Raw genomic sequence first — 26962 nt, forward strand, 5'->3', positions numbered from 1 at the left:
TTCCTCCCGTGTCCCGGGCTTTGAGGGAGCGGCCCCCGGGTGTTCAGGGCCCCTGGGCGGGGCTCCCCGCCTCCTTACACAAGGAAGGAGGGAGTTCGGGGGCGGGAGAGGGTGCGGGGGCGGCGGTGGACTCCACGAGGAGAGGGGTCCCGGGAAGTTTTTATTTCCTGTTCTGATTGTGCGGGAAACACAAAAGGTCAAGATCTATTTTTGACAATTTTCGACTTCTTCCTGCAGAAGACTCTTAGTGGAGATATTGACCTTTCCCTTTACTTTCCTTTTGGATTTAGTGAAATGATGACTAATGTTTCTATTTTTTGTCGGAAATAAAGTGGTACCTGTAAGGGAATAAACGCTCTCTCGGTTCTGGAGGAGAAAAGAATTTATTTACGATCTTTCAAGATGGGGCATCCAGCCAAACACGCGGAAGGCTGGCGCGCCAGAGGAAGAGAATGGCGATCTTTAAATCTCCTACTCCTAATTCGCAAGTCCCTCCCCTGTTTCCCCATTGACTGGGTGCTACAGAGGTTACAGCCTATCCGAGAACACTAACTAATTCATCTTTTGAGATTTTAATTTGTACAGCCAATCCCAGAGAGCCAACTAGCTCATTATTGAGATTTTGAACTGATTAGCCAATCCCCCCCCAAATTTTTATTTTTTTGCTGTGAGTTCCCGCCTCTGATACTACCTCATGTCTCTTTACATCAGGCAGATTCTCTCTTCTCTTTGTCTGGGGCTTGTTTAAACTGGTTTTGCCTCCATTTCCCTTATTCCATGCTGTCTCTATGTGAAAACGAAACTTATTCCTTTCTTACATTTTTCTACAACATTTCCCTACAAAGAGTAAATCTTTGATTTGGCTTGCCTTGATTTCGGCTGGCTTTGACTTTCTCGTTGCAGCAAGTTTAATAAAACTAAGGAAAGTGTTCATACATGAGGTGTCTCTTTTTTGCTTTTTTTTTTTTTTTTTCCTTTTTTCCTTTACAGGGGTAGAAAGAGCTCTATCTCCAACAACATTTTATTTTATTTTTTTACATTTAAAAGTTACATATAAAAACTTGTTATATATTTTTGTTGCTATATGAATTTTATATTAATAATTTTAGTGATAATAAAAAAATTTAAGCTTACACTCTGAGGAAATTATTTTTAAAACAAATTTCATGAATGTATTTTTCTGCAGAGAGATTTGAGAGGGTAATATGAGATTCTCATGGATAAAGTCCATCACATTATCATAAAATCCTGCGGGAGAAGTGACGAGAAACAAGATTTGAGGGAGTTAAACCAACAGAATAAAAGTTTTAACATTTAATAAGAGCTCACTGGTGTATTTTTATTTTTGGAAAAAAAAAAAAGAAGGGTAAGTATCAAACCTTATGCTACTTATACTCTTTGGATACATTTAAAAGAGTGACTTTAATAGTTTTAATGTCAATATTTGTAGCATACCAGGGTTTAAATTCTGGATGTTAATAGCTGGATAAGTAGAAAATACTCAATATAATTCTTTAGCTGGAAAATGCTTAGTATAGTCTTCAAAAGCCAACAGGAAAAAAAAAAAAAAACCTGTTTATTAGGATCACTTCTCTCAAGCAGCCTTCAGTTATTCTAACCACGAAAAGCCCTTGTTAAAATAACTTGCTGTTGCTCTAATCTCAACAACAAAAAACTTGCTCTCTGCTCCCAGGAACATTCCCAGCATTGCCCACAGGAGGAAACCACCATATGGTTTAATAAAGAAATGGCTTTTTTAAAAACAAACCTGAATGAGGGGAGGACTTCAGAACTTCAACATAACAAGGAGATGCTAACAGAACAGCTTTCTCTCTTCTATTTGTTTTTCTTTCTGCTTTCTTCTGGCTTCTAGCCACTTCTTTGTCTGTTTGGGGTTATAAAAGCCCAACCAATTCTCACTTTGAACTGGGCTCCAAAGGTTTTTCTTTCTTCCAGTTCCTTGTTAATTCATCTTCAACAAACTCACCTTCTCACCAAAAAAAAGAGACCTGTTTCTCTTTTTGAGGAGGGATTAGAGGGGCCTGACTATCTGGGACCCTGTTTTCTACCACTAACAATGTCAACTGAAAAAGGTTTGAAGATGAACACAACTGTAAAAATGCTTTAGGGAAAAAGAAGGAAAACTGTGACTGCTACAGGTTTAGATCATGTTTCTGAAAGTTCCTCAAATATTAGAATGACTTTGGGACATTTGTTAAACATACAGACTCTAGGTAGTTCACACCTAGGAAATTCAATTATTCAGAGGAATTCAATTATTCCTCCTCAGTGTTCCAGGAACCCCACCCTGATTTTCAGGGGCTTGTGGATATCCTGGAATGTTAAGGGAGATTGGGAGGTGCAAGCAAGCTAGGGATCTGGGTCTCCACTCACTTGGGGCTGGTGTGCTAGGGCAAGTGGCTACTTACCCAAGGTGCTTTCCACGGAGAATGACGAGGTACATTTGCAGATGGGCTGAGAGAAAAAAAGCATCTTCTGAATATGGGCCTACAGTCAGTAAGGGAATATGAACCAGAGGAGAACTAGAAGAGGGAATGTATTCCCCTCAGATCTCTCCACCTGCAGAAACCTCCATAATATGTGCTGTGGGCAGAGGAGCTCCCTGGAGCCAGGGAGGAATGTCTAGTCTTGACCTCCTCAAAGCCTGTAGCCATAGGGGCTGCCTCCCCACAGCCAGCAGGGGATGTGCTCCCAGAGAGGGCCCACCTTAGGAAGTTACCTACTCCCCACCCCCACTTTCTCCCATGGGTGTCCACGGCCAAGCAGACCTCCTCTGAATAGCAGTCAAGGAGTCTACCCCTGGACCTTCAAATTCTCTCTGGGAACTGTGGATGCGGTCAGCAGAGAACTGAGGCCTCCTTCCAAGTGAGAGAACCATCTTGTGACAGGATCCTCCAGCCCTGTTCAAGCAACCTCAGCTAATATATTTGAGGGTAACCTTATGAGAGGCTCTCGAGCCAGAACCACTCAGCTAAACCACAGTAACCATGGCAATGATAAATATTTATTGTTGTTTAGAGTCTTTCAGTTTTGGGGTAATTTTGAAATGCAGTTTAATTGAGATACACTCATACACCATACAATCCATCCAAAGGATACACTCAATGGCCAACAGTTTCATCATATAGTTGTGCACTCGTCACAATCAAAATAAACGTAAGAAAAAGAAGAAACAGAACATCCCATACTTGGGATAATTTTTAATGTAGCAATACATAAATAATTGTTTTAGTTTCTTCCAGCCTCTCTTTCCCTGCTGCCCACTTCTGAACCTCCTGCAACCTGACAACACCATGACACTTCCCCGTCTGTCCACCTCTGTGGCTCTCCTCGACTAAGCTTCATGCAAGCCTGGGCCACAACCCTAGCTTGCTCAGGGTTCTCCCTTCCCTTCCAGCAACACCGTAGGGAGCTATAGAAGATGAATCAGGACTTCAGAAGATCACTGGATCCTCTTTTCATTTAGAAGAACACTCAGCCCTCTCATGTCTCCTCCCCGTGATCCGTCTGCTGCCTCCCACTCCTCTCATCTCCCTCCTCTCCCCTCCTTTCCATGGCTTCTTCCTGTTCTCATATTGGCCAAGGGCTTCACCTCAGGACTTGAACAGCATGTCCTGCTGCTTTTGTAACTTTGCATATCTGCCTGCTTTCTTTAAGAAACAGATATAACTTGCTACTTCAAAACAAAGGTCTTCTTGGGTTTCTTTTTTTGACTGTTTTCTCAGCTAAGCCTCAGCCCGGTGTGTTTCTCTCGAGCACTGCATCTGCAGCCACTCAGGGACAAATGTTTGTTGAATGAATCAAGGAGGCAGGAGGCTGCTGAGTGTCTCCGTCCAAGCTGAGAAAAATAGAGGCTTTTATATGAGCACCCGGGTCTAACGGGGATAAATGAAATGACCTCCTTTACAGGCATGTTCTCACTCCATTCATTCATTCATTCCTCCATGGTGTAGCTTGGAGACTAAAGCTCTGTGGTCACAGCAGGAACATGTCTGGGGGAAGAGCAGGGCAAGACCACAAAGAAAAGCCAGCCTGACAGGCCTGCTGTGATTCTGGAGGCGCCATGACTGTCCTGTGGCCCGAGGCCAAACTCTGGGGTCACTTGAAATAACAGGGACATGTACCAGCCCACACTGCTTCCCATGCATTTTCAAAATCACTGAACAGTCCACCCAGGCTGAGTATTTCCCCAGCTCATGTGATCTGAGGTAAGATCTGAATAAGACTCCAAAGAAGTGCCCTGTCCCGGCTGGCTGAGGGCGGGCGTCTCCTCTGGAGGAGGGAGAGGGGCTCGGGGCCGACCCTCGCCCATTGCTGGCGAGCTCAGCGCCCCGCAGACCGGGCCCTGCACCCGGAAGCTGAGGGAGGACAGTGGACCCCAGAGGAGTAGGCCTGGGGGGGGCCCTGGCCTCACCTCCTCCCTCCTCATCCCTGAGCCCCGCAAATGGTGGGTGAGGTCACGGGGCAGCAGCCCACCCCCCAACTCCCGGCCACCCCCATCCTCACCCCCCACCCCAGTCCCGCCCCCGCCCCATCCTCCCCCCCCCTCCGTCAGCAACCCCCACCCGCCCCCACCCCACCCCAGCCTGAGGAAATAAACCCTTTTTGGGTTCCCTGGGCACCCCCATTCGAGACCCTCAGTCTCCTGAGATTTCACCCCAGAGGGAACCAGAAGCCAGGTTTGGTCACACAGACGATGCCGATACTAACCCCCGTGTCCCTTTGCTGCTGAGCTCCGGGGAACCGGCTGAGTCGGAGCCCTTATCCTCTCCCCCCAGCTCCAGGGCAGTGGGAGCGCCCAGGGGAGAGGGTGTGATTTGGCCGAAACCCGAAACCCGGGTGAGTTCTGTTCCTGCATTTTCACTTCGAGTGTCTTCGGCCTACACCCCCGTTATCCTCCAGGGCCTCAGGTTCCTTTCTGTAAAACCAGGGTAGCGCAGCGTTGGATTTGTTTGAAGGAAAAATACCATGTGCTCCCCTGAGATCGGACCCGGGCTTCTGCTAGGTAAAAGTAGCTGCAGTTACAAGTCATTGAACGATCTCATCTGTGTTGATTGAGTGATCTCATTATCTAACAGGGCAACTGCCTTGAAATTAAGTAGCCTGGCCCTAGGAATCCGGCTGTAGTGCCATCCAGGAAGGTGGGGGGTCAGAATGGGGGGAAATGACAGGGGTGCAAATTCACCAAAGGCTTGTTCCTGAAGGGACAGAGAGATGCATCCTGACAAGGAAAGAACAAAGGGGTGGAAGGACAGTGGTCAGTTACTTTTGATAGGGCATAGGGTGTATCACTCAGATTGTCCCCTGGCTCAGCCAAAAAGGACCTGGGGCTCAAATTGAAAGACAAAGAGGAGAGACACACTGAAAGGGCAGGGCTGGTTCTCTAGTTTTCAATTTCCTCAGGCCCATTGGCAGAGGTTTTCACAAGAGACTATTGCTTTATAAATGGATGTGGTAAAAACACAGTCTCTTTGTTTGTGGAACATCTTGGTAACTGCACTCTGATTTAGGTGGAAATGGGCTGCTGAGACCATAGAAGACCTGAGAATCAAAGTCTTGCAACACTTGAGGCAGGACTGAGTTGGACCAGAGTGGGCAGAAGACGCCTTCAGGTAAGATGGCCTTGTAAACCATCACTCACTCTGTCCTTGTCACTGAGGAGCTAGGCTGTGTCTCCTGCTGATGCCCCTGGCAGGGGAAAGAAGCAGGTGCATTTCTGCTGCCATCTCTCTATCTGAAGCAACTACAGTGTATTTAGTCCACACCAAAGCCTCTGTCATGTTCAGAACTTCTGCTCAGGGTCAAAGAGCGGAGCTGGTATCAGACACCAAAGACTCAACCTTGTGTTAGGGGGCCAAGCAGGGGCTGATGTGTGAGCTCAGGCAGGGTTTGGGCTCACTTCCTTCTGGGCTTGGAGCTCAGTGGGAAGGGAGCTGTTTGCAAATGAGCAGTGGGAATGCACAGGCTTGTCCTGCTGCTGCATCATGGGGGTGGCCAGGGAGGCCAGGAGGCCCGACTTGGAGGGGCAGAACCAAGTTGGGACCTGTTCCTGTTTGCTAATGCTGCTGTTAGGCAAAACACCAGAAACGGTTAGGCTTTTATAACGGGGGGTTATTTGGTTATTAAGTTACAGTCTTAAGGCCATAAAGTGTCCAAGGTAAGGCATCAACAGTAGGGTACCTTCACTGGAGAAAGGCCATTGGCATGCAGAAAACCTCTGTTAGCTGGGAAGGCATGTGGACGGCATCTCTTGATCCCAGGTTGCATTTCAAAATGGCATTCTCCAAAATATCAGCTTTCAACAGCCATCTTCAAAATGTCTGTCTTTGCTGCAGCTCTCTGGGCCTTCTGTTTGTGAGCCTGTTTGTAAGACTCCAGTGAACTAATCAAGGCCTACACTAAATGGGCATGGCCACCCCTCCATGGAAACATTCAGAGGTCACACTCTAAGCAAAGGTATCGTTCACAGTTGGGTGGGTCACATCTCTATGGAAACAACCTAATCCCAGTATCACACGAGATTGGATTAAAAGGTCATGGCTTTTTTGGGGGGACATAATATATCCCAGCTGGTACAGGACCCAAATGTTTGAGAACCACCCTGTGCATTAAGACTTTGGGGGCAGCTCCTGGGTGCTGTTGGTACTAGGACACCAGCTTATATCCATCACTGTCACTGACTGCTGCTTCCTGCACAGGAGAGAGTGACCATCTGGCCCAAAACTCCAGATGCTGAGGGATTCTGAGTCAGGGCAGACTGAGGCCAGGACGCTGAGAGGAGGGTACCTGCAGAGAGGTATAGGTCAGGGCCATGACCCCAGGGGAGCCTGGGTAGGAGGGAAGAGAAGGTCATCCCTTGGGTGCCCAGAAGGTCCCCTCCTCAGCATGTCTCACCTGTGCAGGGTGAGGAGGGTGAGCAGAGCAGAGCCCAGGCCACAGTGGAGACACCCCAGAGCTCTGCCTCCCGCAGCCCCAGCCCTGGGCTCCTCTGTTTTGCTGTCTCAGATGTGGGAGAGGCAGGTGCTAGTCGCCCACATGAGCAAGCTCTGGAGCCCCTGGTGGCCACCCAGTGCTGTAAAGTCTAGCTGCGGGGAGCAGAGAGAGTGGCAAAGACCCGGGGTCTCTGGAAGGGCTTTGGTTGCAGAAGTTCGGTCCCTCCAGGAATATGTTTCCCCTCCTAGAATCCAGCTCTTATAACCTCAGGTGTGTCACCTTTTCCGTAAAAGCAGTCGTGCATGCTCCATGGTTTTGGAGCTTGAGGACGCACCTGGGCCTTGATCCCCCTCCCTTCAGTTTGCATCTGGGAGCAAATCCAATACATCCCCCCACCTGGTTTTGCACAACTTGCAGCTAGCTAAGAATGGTGGTTACAATTTTAACTGGTTGGAGGAAGAGGTTAAAAGGAGAATGTTATTTTAGTGGTGTGAAGTTTACATGAAAGTCACATTTGTATCCATAAGCAACTTTTTTGTTGGAACACAGACCTGTCCATTCCCTATGCTATTGTCTCTGGCTGCTTTTCTGCTACATCACCAGAGTTGATTGCAACAGAGACTGGGCTCACTGCTCTCAAAGCCTAAAATAGTTCGTACCTGGGTCTTTAGAAGAAAAGTTTGCAGGTCATTTGTTTCCTTGTTCTTTATTTCTTTAATTTATTGACCAGTTCTGCCAAAGGTTTTTCTTAATAATCTTATGAAAGAACCCACTTTTTATTTTGTTAATCTTCTGTAAAGCTATTTTCTTCTGTATTTCATTTCTATTTTCCCCATTCTTTCTAATTTCTTTATTCTTGACCCTGTGGGTTAGCTCTGTTGCTACTCTGCAACTTTTTAGAAAGAAGTCTAGCTCATTGTTTATAACTTCCTCCCATATGTTAAACAAATTTGGCTTTAATACTCAGTTAGCTTTGGTTCACAATTTCTGACTGTAATATGTTCATTATCATTCAATTCCATGTATTCCCTCATTTCCCTAGTGATTCTCTTGTACGCAAGGGTTATGTGGTAATATTTTATTATTTTCCAAAACTGCGGGATTTTTTTAAAAGCTATTTCTCTATCAGTTTCTAAATTTGTGGTATTATGGTGACATTCAAAGCTAACAACTTTTAACATTTCGCTATTTCAAGGTCAAGCCCTAAAAAATATCTTTTTATTCCCACAGTTGAAAAGAATTTGTTCTTTCACCTTGAAAAAAAAAATGAAGTGGTAAAAATGGTTAATATCTTACAAGGTGCATAAGAAATGATTAGAAAATGTTATAAAAATTAAAATTTTTCCAACCTTCTTTTGGTCACTGATCTGCATAAGAGTAAACAACAATATAGTACTGCTAGTTATGGTTGCAGTTATTTTTTAAAATGTTCAATGTCACAGAAACAGCCAAATTTCCTCTCAGTTACATTGACTCTGATACTTCTCTGAAAGTGCTTGCAGTTAGCTACACGTCAGAGCTCCATCTTCAACAATAACAAAGAAAGACTTTTTAAAAGAGGCAAGGGTATGAATTATGTTCTACCCATTATCTAATACAACCCTAATAAAATTTAAGAAATAAACAGCCCTGTGTTGTAATTGAAGAGCTTGCATGTTTACACAGGCTCCTAGTACTGTGCCTGCCTGCTCTCTCCCCGTCGGGGTTACTGCCGAGACCCTTTTCTGTGGCCCCTAGAACTATAAACGCGTCACCCACATCACATGGACATGCTCCAGGAGCAGATGGGAACGTGCTGTTCCTGAAAACACCCTTTACTACAGACACCTTTGCTCTGCCTGCCAGGAAAGACTCAGTCACTTTGGCCCTTCAGTGGGCACTGCCTCCAGACAGGCTCTGTTGCCTGGTACCGGAGGGCGCATGAGACAGTCCCATGGATCCCCGAAGTCCACTGACCTGTTCCCAGAGGACCAACGATGCTGCACTAAATCAACTGTACAAAGAACATACCTCCCAGAGCTGTACTTGCCAGAGTGATGTGGTTGAAACCTAAAAACATAATTAACACTGTTACCATTAGAAAACATGGTTCTAAATAGTTAGGCCCACCTGATCCCACATGAAACAGAGAAACAAGTCTCTGCTTTGGTGAGAACGTGGGTTTATTGAAGATCCATCAACAAGGAAGTGGAGGGAAAAAAAAGCTTTCAAAGACCAGTTCAGAGTGAGAAGATTTATTTCAGCTTTTATAAACTCAAGCAGACAAGTAAATGGCCAGAAGCCAGAAGAAAGCAGAAAGGAAAAAAAAAAAAAAAAAAAAAAAAATAGAAGAGAGAAAGCTGTTTGGGCAGCATCTTCTTGTTATCTTCAGGTTCCCCCCTCATTCAGGCTTGTTTTTCAAGGTCCTGATGATGATCCTTCTCATGGTGGTCACAACATAGAGATGGTTATAACACAATTTAATCTTCCCCCATGGGTCTTTTCTCTTCTACCCACAAATGATAAATCCAAACCACTAGCTCAGGCTGGAATGCAACTTCCAATGGAAGGGCCAGATTTGGATTTGGCCATGAAGGTTGAGGGTGCTGATACTGGACAAGGGGCATTGATGGTCTATGGCTCAGTTTTGAGGCCTGAAGAATACCCAGAGCTCTCAGAGCAGAGTCCATACTCTGACCCAGTTGTCTTCTTCAGAGTGTAAAGGATTGTGAGTTCATGAAAAGCAGATGGACTTGGAGTTGCAAGAGTTCTCCCAAACCAGAAAGCTTGTACGTCAGTCATTTTTAACTGTGAGGAAGCACTTGAAAACAAAAAGACAAATTCTAAAGGAACCATGAGTGTTACTGGCAATCTTTGGAAGGAGGTCTCTGAGCTGAAAGATGCAGAGTGTGTGAGCAAGAAAACAAATGGTTGCTGCCAATTTCCCTTCTCAGCTTGGTGACCCAGGAAGGACAGGATTTAAACAACATCCTCGAGGTGCAGTTCTCCTTCAGCCCATTAGCAGGTGGTAAGAATTGGGAACAAGTTCCAGAGGAATCCCAGGGCTTGAGGATGTTCAGGCTGAGTGAGGGAGACGTTTAAATCCTTAAGTGTTCCAGCTCCCACACTCTGAGTGCATCATTTAACTCAGAGACTTCCTCCAACAGATTGGCAATAACGCTCATGGTTACCCTAGCGTTCAACTCCAGGTGATCAAGTGCTTCCTCACAGTCCAACAATGACTTTCCTACAAGCTTTCTGGTTTTGCAGATCTCTCGCAACTCCAGGTCCACCTGATATTCATGACCTCGCCATCCTTTCCATGCTTTCAGCAAGAGAACGCCGATGAACAAAAGGGCTCCGCAGAAGGTCCAGGGCAAGGACAGCAGCTTGGACTCAGTCCCCAGGCCAAGGTCTTCTGGCCATGGGAATGCCATCCCCTGTGCGGGGTGACTCAGAGGCAGAACTGCACTGTGAACACTTCTGGCTTCTGCCAGTGCCTCAAACCTGGTCCCTAAACCATCAATATTAACTAGGTCACCTTGTCCTGGGTTCTTCAGCAGGCAGGTGTCCCCAGAAATCTGGGTATCCTTTTTCCATTGGAGCAGCAGTGGCAGGAAGATGGAGGATTGTGATGAGGGTTCCAGAGGTGGGAGGAGTTCCATGTGGTATCGATCACAGGTCTCTGGCTGCCAGTGGGTCTCTGCGGGCTCAAAGGACTCTTGGGACAGGGGATCTGGAAGGAGGAGGGGGTCCAAGGGGAATTGGGTCTGGAACAACGGCTGCTGGTGGATCTGTTGGGGCTCAGTGATGGAGGGTTGGGCCAGGGGTTCTGACCACAGGAAGGGGTAAAAGGGGCATCGAGTGGAGATCCGTGCCTGATGGTGGATTATCAGGGACTGGAAGGCAGAAACCTGGGTCAAGGGGTCCAGAGGCAGGAGATTGCCCACTGGGAGTGAAATGCAGGTTGACAGCTGCCACTTGATCTGCGGGGTCTTGACGATGGCCGGTTTGGACACAGGGTCCTCAGACATGGTGGGGATGGAGGCTTGGACCAGAGGTTCTTCAGGTGGGAGGGCGTCCAAGCGTTGACGTGTGCGGGTGCGAGGCTGCCGGTGGATTGGTGGTGGATGAAAGGTGTTAAATTGTGAGAAAACCTGAGCACAGTGAAAGTCACCCAAAGGACACTGATCGTCAGTCCATGTCTTCAGGATGATCGGTGGCGGCTTGAAGTTGTGTGGTTGACACATTGGTTCCACAGGGAGTGTGTGGTCCAAGCCTCGCCGATTGTTGGTCTGCAGCTGCCGATGTATTGGCGTCTTGAGAGTGCACAGTATTGATAGCCGTGGTGCACACAGGCTGTCTTCCGAGGACCGGTGTGTGTTGTCCCAGCACTGCTGGTGGATCCACGGGGGCTGGAAGCCGGGCGGTTGGGTCAGGGGTTGTGCAGGTGGTTGGTCTCCCCAGGGACCTCGATTGTGGGTCCACAGATGTCGGTGGATCATCGAGGACTCAGCGGTGGATGGTAGGAACCGGGTTTCCCCAGGCAGGAGGGGGAATGTCGGGTGTCGAGTGCAGGTCCAGGGATTCCCTGGCCCACAACAGGAAGTGACGCGGGATGCAATCCAGGGAGACCCCATTGTTTGGACGGGGTTCCTGGTACGGGATGTGTGTGTGAGGGAGGACCCCTCACCTGACCTGAGCAGGTCGGCCAGAAGGAGCAGCAGCAGCAGCAGCGGCGCCATCTCGGCTCACTCAGGCCTTCTGCTCAGCCTCAGTGCTTGGCAACTGCCTGGTATCCAGGCCCCGCCCCCAAACCCACCCACCAATCAGCTGGCAGGACTCAGCTTGCTTCTTGTGACATCACCGCCTTCCCTCCCCGTGAGGTCACCTTCCCCTCCCCCATGACGTCACCGCCCTCCATCCCCACCGGCCCCCTAGTCGTGCCCTGCTGACTCCCTGCCCAGGGGACCTTCCCCACGACCGTCCTCCCTCCGTGCAGCCCCCACCTCCCTCAGTCTGTCCTGGATGTGGCCATTGGGTCGGGGGTGGTGACCAGCACTCGGCCTTCCCTGAACTAACTGTGGGCAGCCTGGGGAGCTGCCACCACGTTTCTTCAGGGACCCGGAGGACTCTGGGATGGGGCAGTGAGGGCGACTTCCAGGAACATGGTGCGGTTTAGCCCAGAGTCCTGCCCCGGCCCAAAGCCGTGACCAACTCACTGCAGGTGGGTCTGGGTCCCCAGGGGAACGTGCACACCCCTCACCTGCCAGTGCTGCAGCCACTCCCTTTGCTGGTGGAGCTTTGGGCTCTGACACTGGGTCTGTGGACTGAGAACTTCAGGGGAGGGGAGACCCCAGCGCAGGGGAGGGGAGACCCCAGGGAGAGGTGGGTGCAGGGGAGGCTCCCACACCAGGAGGGCCTTGAGCTCAAGAAATGCATGTCTGGGCCAGTCCCCCTCGCCCCTCCTGGGCTAGGCCGGGAGCACTTCGGGGGTGTGAAAGCGGCTCCGGGTCTCAGTGCTTGCCCCTAACAGCAGTTCACTGGGGTCAGCAGGTCATGTCTAATGGAGCAAGGCCTCCCCGGCTCCCTGACCCCTTGGGGTGATCATGTGACTGAACCCTTAGCAGAGGAGCTCTGCAAGGTTTCCGCAGAAGGTCTGACAGGGAGCAGCAGCCCCATCACTGCTGTTCCAGGGAAAGCTCTGCTGGCCTCTCCCCCTGATGAGCCGCTGGGCTCCCAGGAAGGGGCTCCTCACCCCCTCACACCTGCCAAGGTCCCTCCTCTTCAGCCACTGGGACATGTTTCCAGTTGTGGGAACTGGGTGTTCCCACCCCCTGGCCAGTCCTGCTGTCATTCGTGTCTCTGTCGTCACCTCCCTGGCCACAGCACTGGGACCCTCACCCATGGCTTCCTCCTCTTTGTCCTCATCACCCCCGGAGTGATGCCTGTGTGTGCTCGTCAGATTCCTGCCTGCCCTTCCTCATGAGGGGCACACGGCCCCCCTGGCTTTCTCTGGGTTCCCTAGGCCCCGCTCCTGAGCATGGCAGCAGCACAGGCTGGTGCTCAAGCACGTCCCTGCCCCCCACCTTATATGACTCTGCTCCTGTGGGGCTGAGACATTCCATGTCAGCAGATGCCACCCCGATAAAGCCTGGGTCTGACCACTCAGGGCAGAGTTTCTCCCCATCCATGTCATTCTAGTTTCGTTTTTTTCACACTATCTCTTGGAAACCCCACACACGTTTTACACTCTCCGCACACCTCATTTGGGAGGTGCCACATGTCAAGAGCTCCATGGCCACCCAGTCATGGCCACAGGACTGCACAGAGCAGGGGAACCCCTTTACCTCCCGCGCTCAGCTCTGAAGAATCACCTGAATCTCTGCTTTTCCTTCTGTTTCCTGCAACGAGGCAGCTTCTGTCCAGCAAAACTCAATGGCCAGAAGCTTCCCTGATCCAGGTGATGCTCACAATGGCCCCCTGGGCTTCAAGACTGTCTCACCCATGTCCACAAGTGGGGGTACTCCTAAACATTGGGGGCTGTGTGTGGGGGCATTAAGCAGTGTACACTACACTCAATCACACCCACACACACACCTTTAGAAGGTGAAAAACAAGACTAAACTAGGCCTTTGCAGATGTGGGCACAGGGGCTGGCACAGGCTCCCTGCCCATCCTCCAAGTGGGCAGCAGGCCCCACCCTGAAACCCACAGCCCAGCTGCTGCTCCTGCCCGAGACAGAGGCTGGGGTTTCACCCTGGCCCTGCCTGCTGTCCTGTGGTCTCCTCGCCATCAAAGAAGAGGACAGGCCCACGTGTGGCTGCCAGGGACAGAATGGAACATGGCCTCTGCAAAGGGTGCAGCCGACTCCCCAGCACACACCACCCTCCCCATGGGGGTTTCCTGATCACCATGGGACCATGCCACAGAGGGTGCCAGGAGTAGACATGTGCAGCCCACGTGTCCTCTGCTGTTTGATTTTTGCTGGAGTTTTGGGCTCTGGTAGAAATGTGGAGACACATCAGAGTCACCCCAAAAGAGGGCACATAAGGCAACAGAGTCGTTCAGCAGGGGAGAGGCCCCAGGCCATGCTGCAGGCTGGAAAGGACTCTGAGAGCACAGCACCCTGGGCTGCACTGGCCATGTGGGAAACTCGTCTTGGAGCCCTTGTACCTGTGCTTAGACAGGTGGAGGCTGGGGACCGTGCTGTAGCCTGCATAACTGTGGGGTAGAGAGAGGGAGGCCGGGATCCAGCTTGGAGCACAAAGAAGTGGAGGCTGGGGCCAGGCTTGGATCCACTCCCCCACAGTGTAGACAGGTAGAAGCTGGGCTCAAATTGGAGCCCATATACATGTGCAGTAGATGGCTTGAGACCAGGGTCCAGCTCAGAGCTTATATTCCCACAGTGGAGATGGTTCAATCTCGGGCCCAGCTCCGATCCTAATTCAGACTTTGTAGATGGGTGGAGGCATGGGGGCCAGCTGGGAACCCATTTACATGTGGGGTAGACAGTTGGAGCCTGAGACCCAGATTGGAGCCCTTATCCCTCTGGGACAGAGAGGTGGAACCAGGTGCCCAGCTCAGAGCCCACATAACTACAGTATAGACAGGTAGAGGCTGGAGCCTGGCTCGGATCCCATAAGCTCACACGGTAGACAGGTGGAGGCTGGGCACAGTTTGGAGCCCCTATCCAAACAATGTAGATGGATGGGGAAATGGGGTGGGCTCATTGCCCATATAAATGTAGTCTAGACATGTGGACACTGTCGATCAGCTTTCAACCCATGTACCTGTGGCCTATAAAGGTGAAGGCTGGGGCCTGGCTCAGTGCCCTTATCCACACAATGTTGACAGGATGGTGGCATGGGGCTTCACATCATGCTCATATAACTTGAGTATAGACAGGTGAGACTGGGGCACGATTCAGAGTCCAAATCCCCACTGTGTAGACTGGTGGAAAACGGGGCACAGCTTAAAGCCCATATCACCACAGTGTAGACTGGTGGAGGCTGGGGAACAGCAGGGTGCCCATATTCACACAGTGTAGATGGTGGAGGCTGGGCCAAGCTCAGAAACCATAAACCTGTGGTGTGGACAGGTGGAGTTTGGGGTCCAGCTTGGAGTCCATGTATCTGTGGGGTAGACAGGTAGAGGCTGGGGTCCAGATCAGAGTCCTTATTACCAGAGTATAGATGGGTGGAGGCTGGGGCTGGCATGGAGCCCATATTCCCACAATGTAGCCGGTAGAGAATGGGACACTGCTCGGAACCCATATACCTGTGGTGTAGACAGATGAAGGCTCAGAGCCCACATACCTGTGGAGGCTGGGGACCAGCTTGTGGCCCAAATACATGTAGTGATGATGGGTGGGGGCTGGGACCTGGCTCGGAGAACACAGCCCAAAAGTGTAGACAGGCATTGGCTGGGGCCCATCTTCAAGCTCATATACCTGTGGTGTAGACAGGTATAGTCTGGATTTCAGCTTGGAGCCCATTTCATGCACTGAAGACCAGTGCAGGATAGGATCCAGCATTGGGCCCATATACATGTGCGGTAGAGATGTGGAGTCTAGGCTGTGGCTCAGAGTCCCTATCCCCACAGTGTAGACCAGTGATGGTGTGGGACCTGTTTTGGACCTCATATACCTATGGTATAGACATGTGGAGGCTGGGGACGGGCTCAGAGCCCAAATAACTGTTGTGTAGACAGCAGGAAGCATGGGGCCCAGCTTGGAGTACAGACATTTGTGGGGTTGATGGGTAGAGGCTTGGGCCTGGCACAGAGTCTATATCCCCACAGTGTAGATGGGTATATACACTGGGACCCAGCTTTGAGCTCATATATCTATTGTGCAGACAGGTGGAGGTTGGGGCCCAGGTTGGAGACCATGGTCCCGCAATGTAGACATAGAAGGCTAGGGCCAAGGTTGGGGCCCATATAACTAAGGTGCAGACAGGTGGAAGGGAGGCCCGGTGCAGAGCCCCTAGGACCACTTCATAGATTGTTTGAGGCTGGGGCCCAGTTTGGAGCCCATGAACCTGTGGGGTAGACATGTGGAGGCTGGAGCCAGCTTAGAGCACATATACCCTCAGTGTAGACAGGTGGAGCCTAGAGCCGGGCTCGGAGCCCATGGACCTATGGAGCAGACAGGAAGAGCCTTGGGTTCCACTTAGGGCACATATACCTGTGGTATAGACAAGTAGAGGTAGGGACCAGCTTCGAGCCCATATACCTGTAGGATTCACAGATGGAGGTTGAAGCCCAGCTTGGTGCCCACACACCTCTGGGGTAGACAGCTCGGGGCCCAGTTTCCTCAATGAAGACAGGTGGATGCTGGGGCCAGGCTTGGAGTCCATATAACTGTGGGGTAGATTGGTGGAGGTTATGGCCCAGCTCAGAGCCCACATCACCACAGCACAGATTGCTATAGGCTGGGGCCCAGCTTGGAGCTCATATCCCCACAGTGTAGAATGGTGAAGACTTGGAGCCCAGTCTGGAGCCTATATACCTGTGGGTAGATGGCTGGAGGCCAGGGCCCAGCTCAGAGCCCATATTCCCACGCTGTGGACGGGTTCAGGCTAGGGACCGGTTCGGAGCCCACATCCTCCCAGTGTAGCACGAGGCCCAGCTTGGAGCCATATAAATGTGGTGTACACAAGTGGAGGATGGAACCTGGATCAGAGTCCATATCCCTACAGTGTAGATGGAATGAGGCTTAGGGCCAAGCCTGTAGCCCAACTTCCTGTGGTGTAGACAGGTGTAGCCTGGGTCCCAGCTTGGGGCACATATCCCCACAGTGTTTATGGCCGTAGGCTGTGACTCGACTCGGAGCCCATATCCCAACTGTGTAGATGTGTGTAGGCTAAGGTGCAGCTTGGAGCTCATATACCTATTGTGCACACAGGTGGAGGCTGGGGCCCATCTTGGTGCCCATACATCTGTGGGGTGGATAGGTGGAGGCTGGGGTCTGACTCAGAAACAGTATTCCTGTGTGGTAGACAGGTGGAGGCTGAAGCCCAGCTTGGAGCCCACATACCTATAGTGGAGACAGATGGAGGCTCGCGGCCCATTGCCCCACAGTGAAGACAGGTGGATCCTGGGGTGGAGCCCATATACTTGTTGGGTAGAGAGATGGAGGCAAGGGCCTGTGTCGGAGCACATATACCCACAGTGTAGATGTATGGAGGTTGGGGTCCAGCTTGGAGCCCATAGACTTGTGGGGTATAGAGGTGGAGGCTAGAGTGTGGATTGGAGCCCATATTACCTTAATATAGGCAGGTGAAGGCTGTGGACTAACTTGGAGCACATATACCCAAAGTGTAGATGGGGGGAGGCATGAAGCAGTGCTTGGAGCCCATATACCTACGGTGTAGACACATGGAGGCTTGGGTCCAGCTTGGAGCCCATATACCTGTGGTGTTGACAGGTAGAGGCTGGGGTCTGGCTCAGAGCCCAAATAACTGTGGTATAGACAGAGAAGGCATGATGCCCAGCTTGGAGTCCATATCCCCACAATGAAGATGGGTGGAAACTTGTGGCCTAGCTCAGTGCCCATATACCTGTGGAGTACACAGGTGGAGGTTAGGTCTGGCTAGGAGCCCAAATTAATGTGGGGTACACAGGTGATGGGGGACCCAGCTTGGCGTACACATACCTGTAGGGTACGCTGGTGGATGCTGGGGCCCGACTCAGAGCCGATATTCCCACAGTGTAGATGTGTTGAGGCTGGGGCCCAGCTTGGGACCCATAGAATGATGGATTAATAGGTGGAGGCTGGGGATTGTTTCAGAGCCCATACAGCTGTGGTGTTGACAGGTTGAGGCTACAGCCTGGCTCAGAGCCCAAATAACTGTGGTGTAGACAGGTGGTCATGTGGGGCCCAGCTTGGAGCCCAGATAAGTCTGGTGTAGACAGGTGGAGAACAGACCCAGTTTGGATTCCCTATGCCTACACTGTAGATTGTTTTAGGCTGGGGTCTGGCCTGCAGCACATATACCTAAGGGGTAGAGAGATGGAGGTTGGGCCTGGTTTGGAACTTTTATATATGGGTGTAGACAGGTCAAGGCTGGAGCCCGCCTTGGGGCACAAATAAATGTTGTATAGACAGGTGGAGGTGTGGGGCCCAACTAGGAGCCCATATACCTGTGGGGTAGATGTGCGGATGCTTGGGATAATCTCAGAGCCCATATCACCACGGAGTAGATGGGTGGAGGCCAGTACCTGGCATGGAGCCCATATACCAGTAGTGTAGACAAGAGGACCCTGGGGTTCCACTTAGAGCCCATATACCTCGGGGTAGATAGGTGGAGGGTAGGGCCAAGCTTGGGGCCCATATTCCCACAGTGGAGATGGGTGGAAGCTTTGACCTGGCTCAGAGCCCATATCCATACAGTGTAGACGCATGGAGCATGAGGTCCAGCTTGAAGACCGTATACCTATGGGGTAGACAAGTAGAGGCTGGGGCCAGAAATGGAGCCCACATTCCCACGATGAGGACGGGTGTAGACTGAGGCTGAGCTTGTATTCATATACCTCTGGTCTAGACAGATGGAGGCTGCCTGGTTCAGTGCCCAGGTATCTGTGTTTTAAACAGGTTGAAGCCTGGGGTGCAGCTCAGAGCCCATATTCCCACAGTATAGGCAGGTGCAGGCTGGGACCCAGCTCAGAGCCCGTGCCACAACCAGGCTACACTGTGGGGATGTGGACTCCCAGCTGGTACCCAGCATATACCTGTCTACACCAGACATTTGAGCTCTGAGCCAGGCCCTAACTTCCACCAGTCTACACCACAGGTATATGGGCTTGTCCAAGGTGGGCCCCACACCTCCAATCAAGTACACTATGGGGATATGGGCTCCAAGCTGGGCTCAACCTACACCCGTCTACACTGTGGGGACATGGGCTTGTTCCTGGGCACAGCCTCCTCCTGTCTACCACACAGTTAGCTGGGCTCGATCGTGGGCCGAAGCCTCTACCTGTCTACACTGTGGGGTTATGGGCTCCAATCGAGGCCCCAGCCTCCTCTCATCTACACCACATTTATATGGGCTCCAAGCTCAGCCCCATGCCAAAACAAGGCTAAACTAGATGGATATGGGCTCGGTGCAGGGCCCAGCCTCCACCTGTCTACACCACAGGTGTATGGCTCCAGGAAGGGCCCATGCCTCCACTATCTACATGCTTGGGATATTGGCTCAGAGCTGGTTCCCAGCCTCCACCTGTCTACACCATAGTCATCTGGGCCCCAAGCTTAGCCCTAGCTTCTACCTGTCTACACCATACATATATGGGCTCCAAGCCAGGCCCCACACCTTCCCCCATCTGCACTCTGGGGATATAAGTTCTTAGCTGCTCTCTAGCCTTCACCTGTTAGCCCCATGGGTATATGAGTTACAAGGTGGGCACCAGCCTCAAACCATCTTCAGTGCAGAAATATGAGCAAGAACTGGACCCCAGCCTCAACTTTCTATCCAACAGTCATATGATATGGGCTCCAAGTTGAGCCCTAGTCTCTAGCTGTCTACACTGTGACTATATGGGCTCCAAGGCAGGACATAGCCTCCGTCTCTCTACACCCCAGATATATGAGTTCCAAGCGGCGAGCCATGCCTCCACGTCTACTCTGTGGGAATATGCACTCAAAGCCGGGCCAGATCCTCCACACGTCTTCACAGTGGGGATACGGACTCGAGCAAGGATCCAGCCTGCAACCATCTACATTGTGGGAATATGGGCTCTGAGCTGTGCCCCGGCCTCCAGCCATCTACCCCACAGGTATATATATGGGCTCCAAGCTGGGCCTCAGCATGCATCCGTCTACACCACAGCTATTTGCGTTCCAAGCTTCACCTGAAACCTCCACCTGTCTACACTGTGTGGATATGGGCTCTGAGACAGGCACCAGCCACACCCGTCTACGCTGTGGAGATAGCAGCTACAAGCTGTACCCAGCCTACACCCTTCTTCACTATGGAAATATGGTCTCCATGCTGGGCCCGACAACTCATCCTGTCTAAAACACAGTTATTTGGGCATTGAGCCAGGCTCCAGCCTCCACCTGTCAACCCCAGAGCTATATGGACTGATGCTGGGCTCCAGCTTCCACCAGTCTACACCACAGTTCTATGGGCTCCAAGCTGGGCCCCATGCCTACAATCGTCCAAACAGTTGTTCTGATTCTGAGCTACACCCAAGGCTCCACCTGTCTATACCACAGGCATATGGGTTCCAAGTTGGGTTCCAAGCCTCCACCCATCTATACTGAGGGGATATGGGCTACTTGGCAGGCCCCAGCCTCCATCCCTCTGCCCCATAGTTATACGGGCCCCATGCCTATGGCTGTCAAAACCAGCTGTTTGGAAGTCAAGCCAGGCCCCAGGCTCTACCCATTAACACCATAAGTATATGGGCTCCAAGCTGGACCGCAGCTTCCACCTGTCTACACCACAGGTATACGCGCTCCAAGCTGGGACCCAGCCTACACATGTCCACACTGTTGGGATATGGGCTTCCAGCCAGACCCCTGACTTCCCCTGTCTTCCCCCCGACTTATATGAGCTCTAAGCTGGGCCCAGCCAATACCCATCTACCTTGTGTGAATTTGAACTCTGAGCCAAGCCCAATCTTCCACCATCTACACTATGGGCATATGGGCACTGAGACGGACCCTAGCCTCCACCTGTCTACCCAAGATGGATATGGGCTACAAGCTGGACCCAGCCTAATCCCGTCTAAGTTGAGAGAATCATGAGCCCCAAGCTGGGTCCTCGCCTCCATCTGTCTACACCAAAGTTATACACATTCTCAGCCAGGCCCCAGCCTCCACCCGTCCACAATGCAGGAATATGGGATCCTAACCAGGCCCCAGCCTCAACCAATCTACACCGGAGATGTATGGGTTCTGAGCCAGGACCCACACTCCCCATGTCAAGCCCACAGGTTTAAGGGTTCCAAGACACGCCCCAGCGTACACATGTCTACACAGTCGGAATATGGGCTCTGAGCCGAGTCACAGCCTAAACCCACAAACACTGTGGAGATATGGGCTCTGAGCAAGCCCTAGCCTCCACCTGTCTTACCCACAGGTATATGGGTTCCAATGTGGGCCCCAGTCTCCACCTTTCTATATGGGGAAATATGAGCTCCAAGTCAGGCCCAGTCACCACCCTTCTACCCCAGAGTTATATGGGCTTCAAGCTGGGCAGAGCCAACACCCGTCTACCTTGTTTGAATCTGTGCTCCGAGCCAGGCCCAGTCCTCCCACTGTCTACACTATGGGGATATAGGCTCCGAGTTGGACCCTAGCCTCCACCTGTCTACCCAGTTGTATCTGGACCACAAGCTAGGACTCAGCCAACCCTGGTCTACATTGCAGAAATTTTGGGTCCAAGTTTGGCATCAGCCTTCACTTGTCTACCCCACAGGTATATGGTTTCCAATGCAGGCTTCAGCCTCCACCTGTCAACACCACAGTTATATAGCTCCAAGCTGGGCCCCAGCCTCTAAATGTCTACACCACACATATATGGGTTACATGTCTCCACCAAGCTACACTGTGAGGATATGGGCTCTTAGCCAAGCCCCAGCCTGCACCCATCTACACTGTGGGAATATGGGTTCTGAACCTTGCCCAGTCTTCAGCCACCTACTCCGCAGGTTTATGGGCTCCTGCTGGGTCTCAGCCTCCACTGGTCTACACCACAGTTATTTGGGCCCCGAGCCAAGCCCCAGCCTCGACCTCTGGACACCACAGTTATACGGGCTCCAAGCTTTTCCCAGCCTACACCAATCTACACTGTGGGGATATGGGCTCCAAGCGGAGTTCCAGCCTCCACCCATAATGACTTTCAGGGTATGGGATCCGAGCCAGGCCCCTGCCTCCGCCTGTCTACCCCACAGGTAATATGGGCTCCAAGCTGGATCCCAGCATCCAACTGTCTATACCACCAGTATATGGGCTCCAAGCTGGGTCCCAACCTTCACCCAACTACCTTGCGGGTATATGGGCATCCTGCCAGGCCCCAGCCTCTACCAGTCTATACTGTAGTAATATGGGCTTCAAGCTGGGATCTGTCCTACCCCCGTCTACACGGTAGGGATTGGGGCTTGGAGCCAGGCTCCAACATCCACCCATATACCCATAGTATATAGGCTCCAAGCTGGGCCCCATTTTCTGCCTGTCTACACTGTGGGGATTTGGGCTCTTAGTTGGGCCCCAGCCTTCAGCTATCTACACACAAGGTATATGGGTTGCAAGCACAGCCCCACACTTCCCCTTGTCTGCATTCAATGGAAATGAGCACCGACCCAGGCCACAGCCTTCACCTATCTACCCCACAGGAACATGGGTTCAAGGCTCAGCCACAGTGTCCACCTGCTTACACCTGGATAAATGTGCTCCAAAATGGGCCCAACCCTACATCTGTCTACACTGTGTGGACATAAGCTCTGAGTTGGAGCCAAACCTCCACCAATCTACCACACAGCTATATGGGATCCGAGTTGGGCCCAAGCCTCCACCTGTCTATACCACAGTTATACAGACTCCGAGCTGGGCCCCAAGCCTGCACTGTGGGGGTATGTGCTCTGAGCTGGGCCCTAGCCTCCAACCGCTTACACTGTGGGGATATGGGGTCTGAGGCGGGCCATCACCTCCACCTGTCTACCCCATAGGTACATGGACACAAGCTTGGCCCCAACCTTCTCCCCTCTTGTTTGTGGGTATTTGGGCTCTGAGCAATGCCCCATCTTCCACCCATCTACCCCACAGGTATCTTGGCTCTGAGCACAACCCCAGCCTCCACCCAGTTACCCCCAGATATATGGGCTCCAAATCTGTCCCCAGGCTTTCACCTGTCTATAACAGATATTTTTGGCTCTGAGCCAGGCCACAGCCTCTACCTGTGGACCCCACAGGTTCATAGGCCCCAAGCTGGGTCCCACACCTCCACCTGAATACACTGTGGGCAGATGGGCTCTGAGCTCTGCCCAAGCCCCCACTCATCTCCCCCAGAGGTAAATGTGCACTAAGTGGATCTCCAGGCTACTCCTGTCCACTCCAGAGTTATATGGGATCCAAGCCATGCCCCAGCCTCCAACTGTCTACACTCTGGGGACATGAGCTCCGAGACAAGCCCCAGTCTCGACCTGTCTACACTCTGAGGATACGGGTTCTGAGTTGGGCCCAAACCTCTACTCATCTACCCCTCAGGTATATGGGCTGCAAGCTGGGCCCTAGCCTCCACCCATCTAAGTGTCTGGATATGGGCTCCGAGAAGGGCTGTTGTCTCACCTGTTACCCCACAGCTATACTGGATCCAACTTGGGACCCAGCCTCCAATCATAGACACTGTGGGCATTTGGGCTCTGAGCCAGTCCCCAGTCTCCACATATATACCCCATAGCTGAAACTGGGCTCCAACCTCTGTCTACACCACCGGTATTTAGACACAAAGCTGGCCCCAGGCCTTCAACTTTCTACACTGTGGGCATATGGGCTCAAAGCCGGGCATCAGCATCCACCCATCTACACTGTAGTCTAATGGGCTCTGATCTGGGGCCCACAGGTATATGGCTTTCAAGATGGGCCCCAGCTTCCACCAGTCTATACCTCACATATATGGGTTCTGATCCGGGCCACAGCCCCTTCTTGTAATTCTGCTTAAGAATCTCCCCCTGAATACCAACATGTTACTAAGATGTGGCCCTCTCTCTTGGCAGGTGAACTCACTGTCCTCCCCACTACTTGGAACCTGACTCCCAGGGGTGTAAATCTCCCTGGCAACACAGGATATGACTCCCAGGAATGAATCTGGACCCAGCAGCATGGGATTGAGAACATCTTCTTGATGAAAAGGGGGATTCAAAATGAAATGAAATAGTTTCAGTGGCTGAGAGATTTCAAAGGAGTCAGCAGGTCACTCTGGTGGACATTGTTACACACTGTATAGATAACTCTTTTTAGGATTTAATGTATTGCAATAGCTAGAAGTAAATACCTGAAACTACCAAACTCCAGCCCAGTAGCCTCTTGAAGATGATTGTATACCAATGTAGCTTATAAGGGGTGATGGAGTGATTGTGAAAACCTTGTGAATTGCACTCCCTTTATCCAGCATATGGATAGATGAGTATAAAAATGGGGACAAAAACTAAATGAAAAATAAGGTAGGATGGGGGGGAATGATTTGGCTGTTCTTTTATACTTTTAATTTTTTAATCTTACTCTGATTCTTTCTGGTGTAAGGAAAATATAGGAGCTAATTGGTCATTCCCTCCTGCATGTGTGTTTCTGTGTTGTCAATGGGGCAGTAATGAAAATGAATGCCACGTTTGTTAACGTCATGGCTGTGGGCTTATTTACCATGTTTCCAAAAACATCGTCTGCTTTATCATGCATTTTGGAGCTGAGATAATTTAAAAATACAGAATCTCATACATAAAAATACTTGGTAAGAAAGTCTCTCTGTGCATTGTTTGAGTGACATTACATCCAAATCCTAATTTGCTGCCAAGGAAATGATTCACCTCACTCAAAAATGGCAGGGACTCTTAATCACACCCTGTGATTCAAATGCCTTTCACGTCACTGCTGAACTCACAACCATAGTTTTGCTGACAGCACAGATCTAAGAGCAACCAAAACTTGTCTTTTCAATCTAAAAGTTCTCCCCAATCAAGAGCATGGTTTTAATTCTCTTCCACCTGTCACACCCCTGTCCCTATCTTTGAGTAGCTTTTCTCCTTCCAGAATATTTTTGGAGATTAATGCCGTGTAAACTCCTGAGAACCCAGCCTTACAGTTCTGTCTGGACCGAAGATCCCCTGTACGGGCCTACGAACAGAAAGCAGAGAGGTTCAAGCAAAAACATTCCAGAAAAGGAACCAAAGGGGAAGACATCTCCACGTGACAGAAAAGCAAAGGAACCAAGGATTGGCAGCCGGCCAGGACACACTGACCCCAGAAGGAAGCAAGCCCTCCAGCCTCTGAAACCAGTGTGCTGTTTACAGAAGGAAGGCTCCAGGATGGCACGGGACCTCCGCCTGGGAGAGGACTTCTTTGGGGATCCAGAGCATCCTAGGAACACACACTCCTACTCTGCCTAATTCTCACAGCACCCTTTCCAACTGTCCTTCTTCCATTCTAAAGACAAGCAATTTGGAGCATGTTCACAAAAGCTTGCTAGCCGCACCCCGTCCTGAGCATCAAGACCCACAGAAGCCTGTAAGAAAACCCTGCGCCGGCCAAGAAAGAGGTGATGGAACGAAACTGAAAGGTGCCCAATCGCCTGCCGTCAGTGAGCTCAGCCATCGGCGGGGAGGTGCCCAGTGCTACGAGTGGCGCTTCTGCATCGGCCTGCACTCGGCGCCCCGCTTCTTGGTGGCCTTTGCCTACTGCAGCCACTCCCTCAGCTGCCCATGCCCGTGCCCTGGCTGCCGCCCACTTTCCCGCCTCAACTTCAGCCTCAAGGTCGTGGAGAACCTTGTGCTGCTAGTGCTCACCTACGTCTCCCCCTCCGAGGACCTCACATCCCTCAGTCACGTGCTCCTCACCTGCATTCTCTGGAGACTGACCCAGAAGCTCACAGATCGCAAGTCCTACAGCTGGAAACAGAGGCTCTTCATCGTCAACTTCGTCTCCTTCCTCACGGCGCTGGCTGTCTACTTTCGGCACAACATGTACTGTGAAGCTGGAGTGAACGCCATCTTGGCCATCCTGGAGTGCACCGTCGTCATGACCAACGTCGCGCTCCACACGGCAGCCTGGTGGGATTTTGGGAGCAAGAAGCTGCTCATTACCTCCCGGCCTAAGGAAAAGCGATTCTGAACCTTCTCTCCTGCTGGGGAGGAGGTGGCGCCCTGCCCAGAAACAAGAAACAAGGTGACACCCTGGCCTTCCCCACCGTGTCCTCTCTGGGCCCCACTGAAGTCGGGGAGGAGGCGATGAGTGGAAAGGCCTAGGACGAGGCTTTCCCCAGCCCTGCTGGCTTCTTTCCCCACCTCCCACATGGCTACAGGGGCCTTCAAGAGCATCGCCCCTGCCTGAGAGGCCCCAAGAAACTGGGTTGGCAGGAGAGAACCCCAATCTGGTGCAAAAAAATACTCCTGAGGTTCATAACCACCGCGGGTTTCTTGGTCCTTACAGAGCCACCTCTTAGGCTGAGGGCAGGGACCACTGAGCAGGGGCTGCCAGCAGAAAACCTTTTCACTACATGGGCTCATTCACCCAACACTGAGTCCAGTGCTGAGGTGGCCCAGATGTTCCTAGTCCTAACTTCACGTCTTTGATCTGGTATGTGCCCTCAGGCATATTCTTTTTGAGTCCGTGTGCCCATGTGAACATTAGGGGTTCGGAGTGGGCTATGATTTCCAAGGGCTCTGCCGATCTGCTGGTTCTGATGTTACTTGCTGTACCCAAGGGATAATATGCTCCAGAAAAAGCACCCAGCACAGCATGTATTTCCCTTTCCTTCTGAAATGTCTCCCTTTGCAAAGGCATGGGGTGGAGGGATGAGAAGCACAGGAGTCCTACCCCAAAATGCTGTCCCCCCTCCAATCCTGCTTACTGCCCCACGCCCTGAGCTCTTTTGGTTGTACATTTTATTTCAAAGGAAAATAATTTTTTTTTCTTGCAAAAATAAAAAAAGGCAATCCAAAGAAATCTAATGTGATGTTTTATGGAGGATCTGTTGTGGGCAAGGTCTCCGCTGCCACAGAAATGCCGATGACCTGTCTCCTCCAGGCTGGGCTGGCCTGTCCCTGCCTCTCTGGCCTCTGGGGATTTACTGGAGCACTGGTGGGGACTGGAAGCCTCTCTCCCAAGCAACTGGGAGGACGTGCCACAGGGAGTGCAGGGCAAGCTGACAGCAAGTTTGGGGGCCCTGTGGGATTCATAGGGCAGAGCAAGAGTCCAGTGTCAGCCAGGGAAGCCCCTGAAGCGAGAGGGGACTCCAAGTGGGGCCAGGAGCTGGGGGCAGGCAGAGTCCAGGCCTGCCCTTTGCAAAGCCATTTTCCCTGTGGGCCCCAT

At 51.4% G+C, this 26962-nt stretch overlaps 1 protein-coding gene and 1 pseudogene across 1 annotated transcript; one reads left to right on the plus strand and one right to left on the minus strand.

The window, feature by feature from the left end:
* Positions 1–9296: 9296 nt before the first annotated feature.
* On the minus strand, positions 9297–11688 carry LOC119519450. Its single transcript, XM_037817096.1, has 2 exons — positions 10982–11688; positions 9297–10750 (listed from the first exon to the last, which is right to left on the minus strand). Exons 1-2 carry the CDS (start codon positions 11676–11678, stop codon positions 10032–10034), a joined length of 1416 nt encoding a protein of 471 aa, XP_037673024.1. The 5' UTR covers positions 11679–11688; the 3' UTR covers positions 9297–10031.
* Positions 11689–24278: 12590 nt separating this feature from the next.
* Positions 24279–26508, plus strand: LOC119519299 (annotated as a pseudogene).
* Positions 26509–26962: the final 454 nt, after the last annotated feature.

Source organism: Choloepus didactylus, chromosome 23, assembly GCF_015220235.1.
Source record: "Choloepus didactylus isolate mChoDid1 chromosome 23, mChoDid1.pri, whole genome shotgun sequence".
NCBI classification, from domain to species: domain Eukaryota; kingdom Metazoa; phylum Chordata; class Mammalia; order Pilosa; family Megalonychidae; genus Choloepus; species Choloepus didactylus.

What these genes read in the sequence shown, in the direction of transcription:
- LOC119519450 (XM_037817096.1), bottom strand. Translation starts at nt 11,678, where the DNA reads ATGGCGCCGCTGCTGCTGCTGCTGCTCCTTCTGGCCGACCTGCTCAGG. An exon ending in TGAAGAACCTCTGGTCCAAG is followed by an intron (nt 10,751 to 10,981) that starts CCTCCATCCCCA and finishes CCCTGGCCCAAC; the next exon opens with CCTCCATCACTGAGCCCCAA.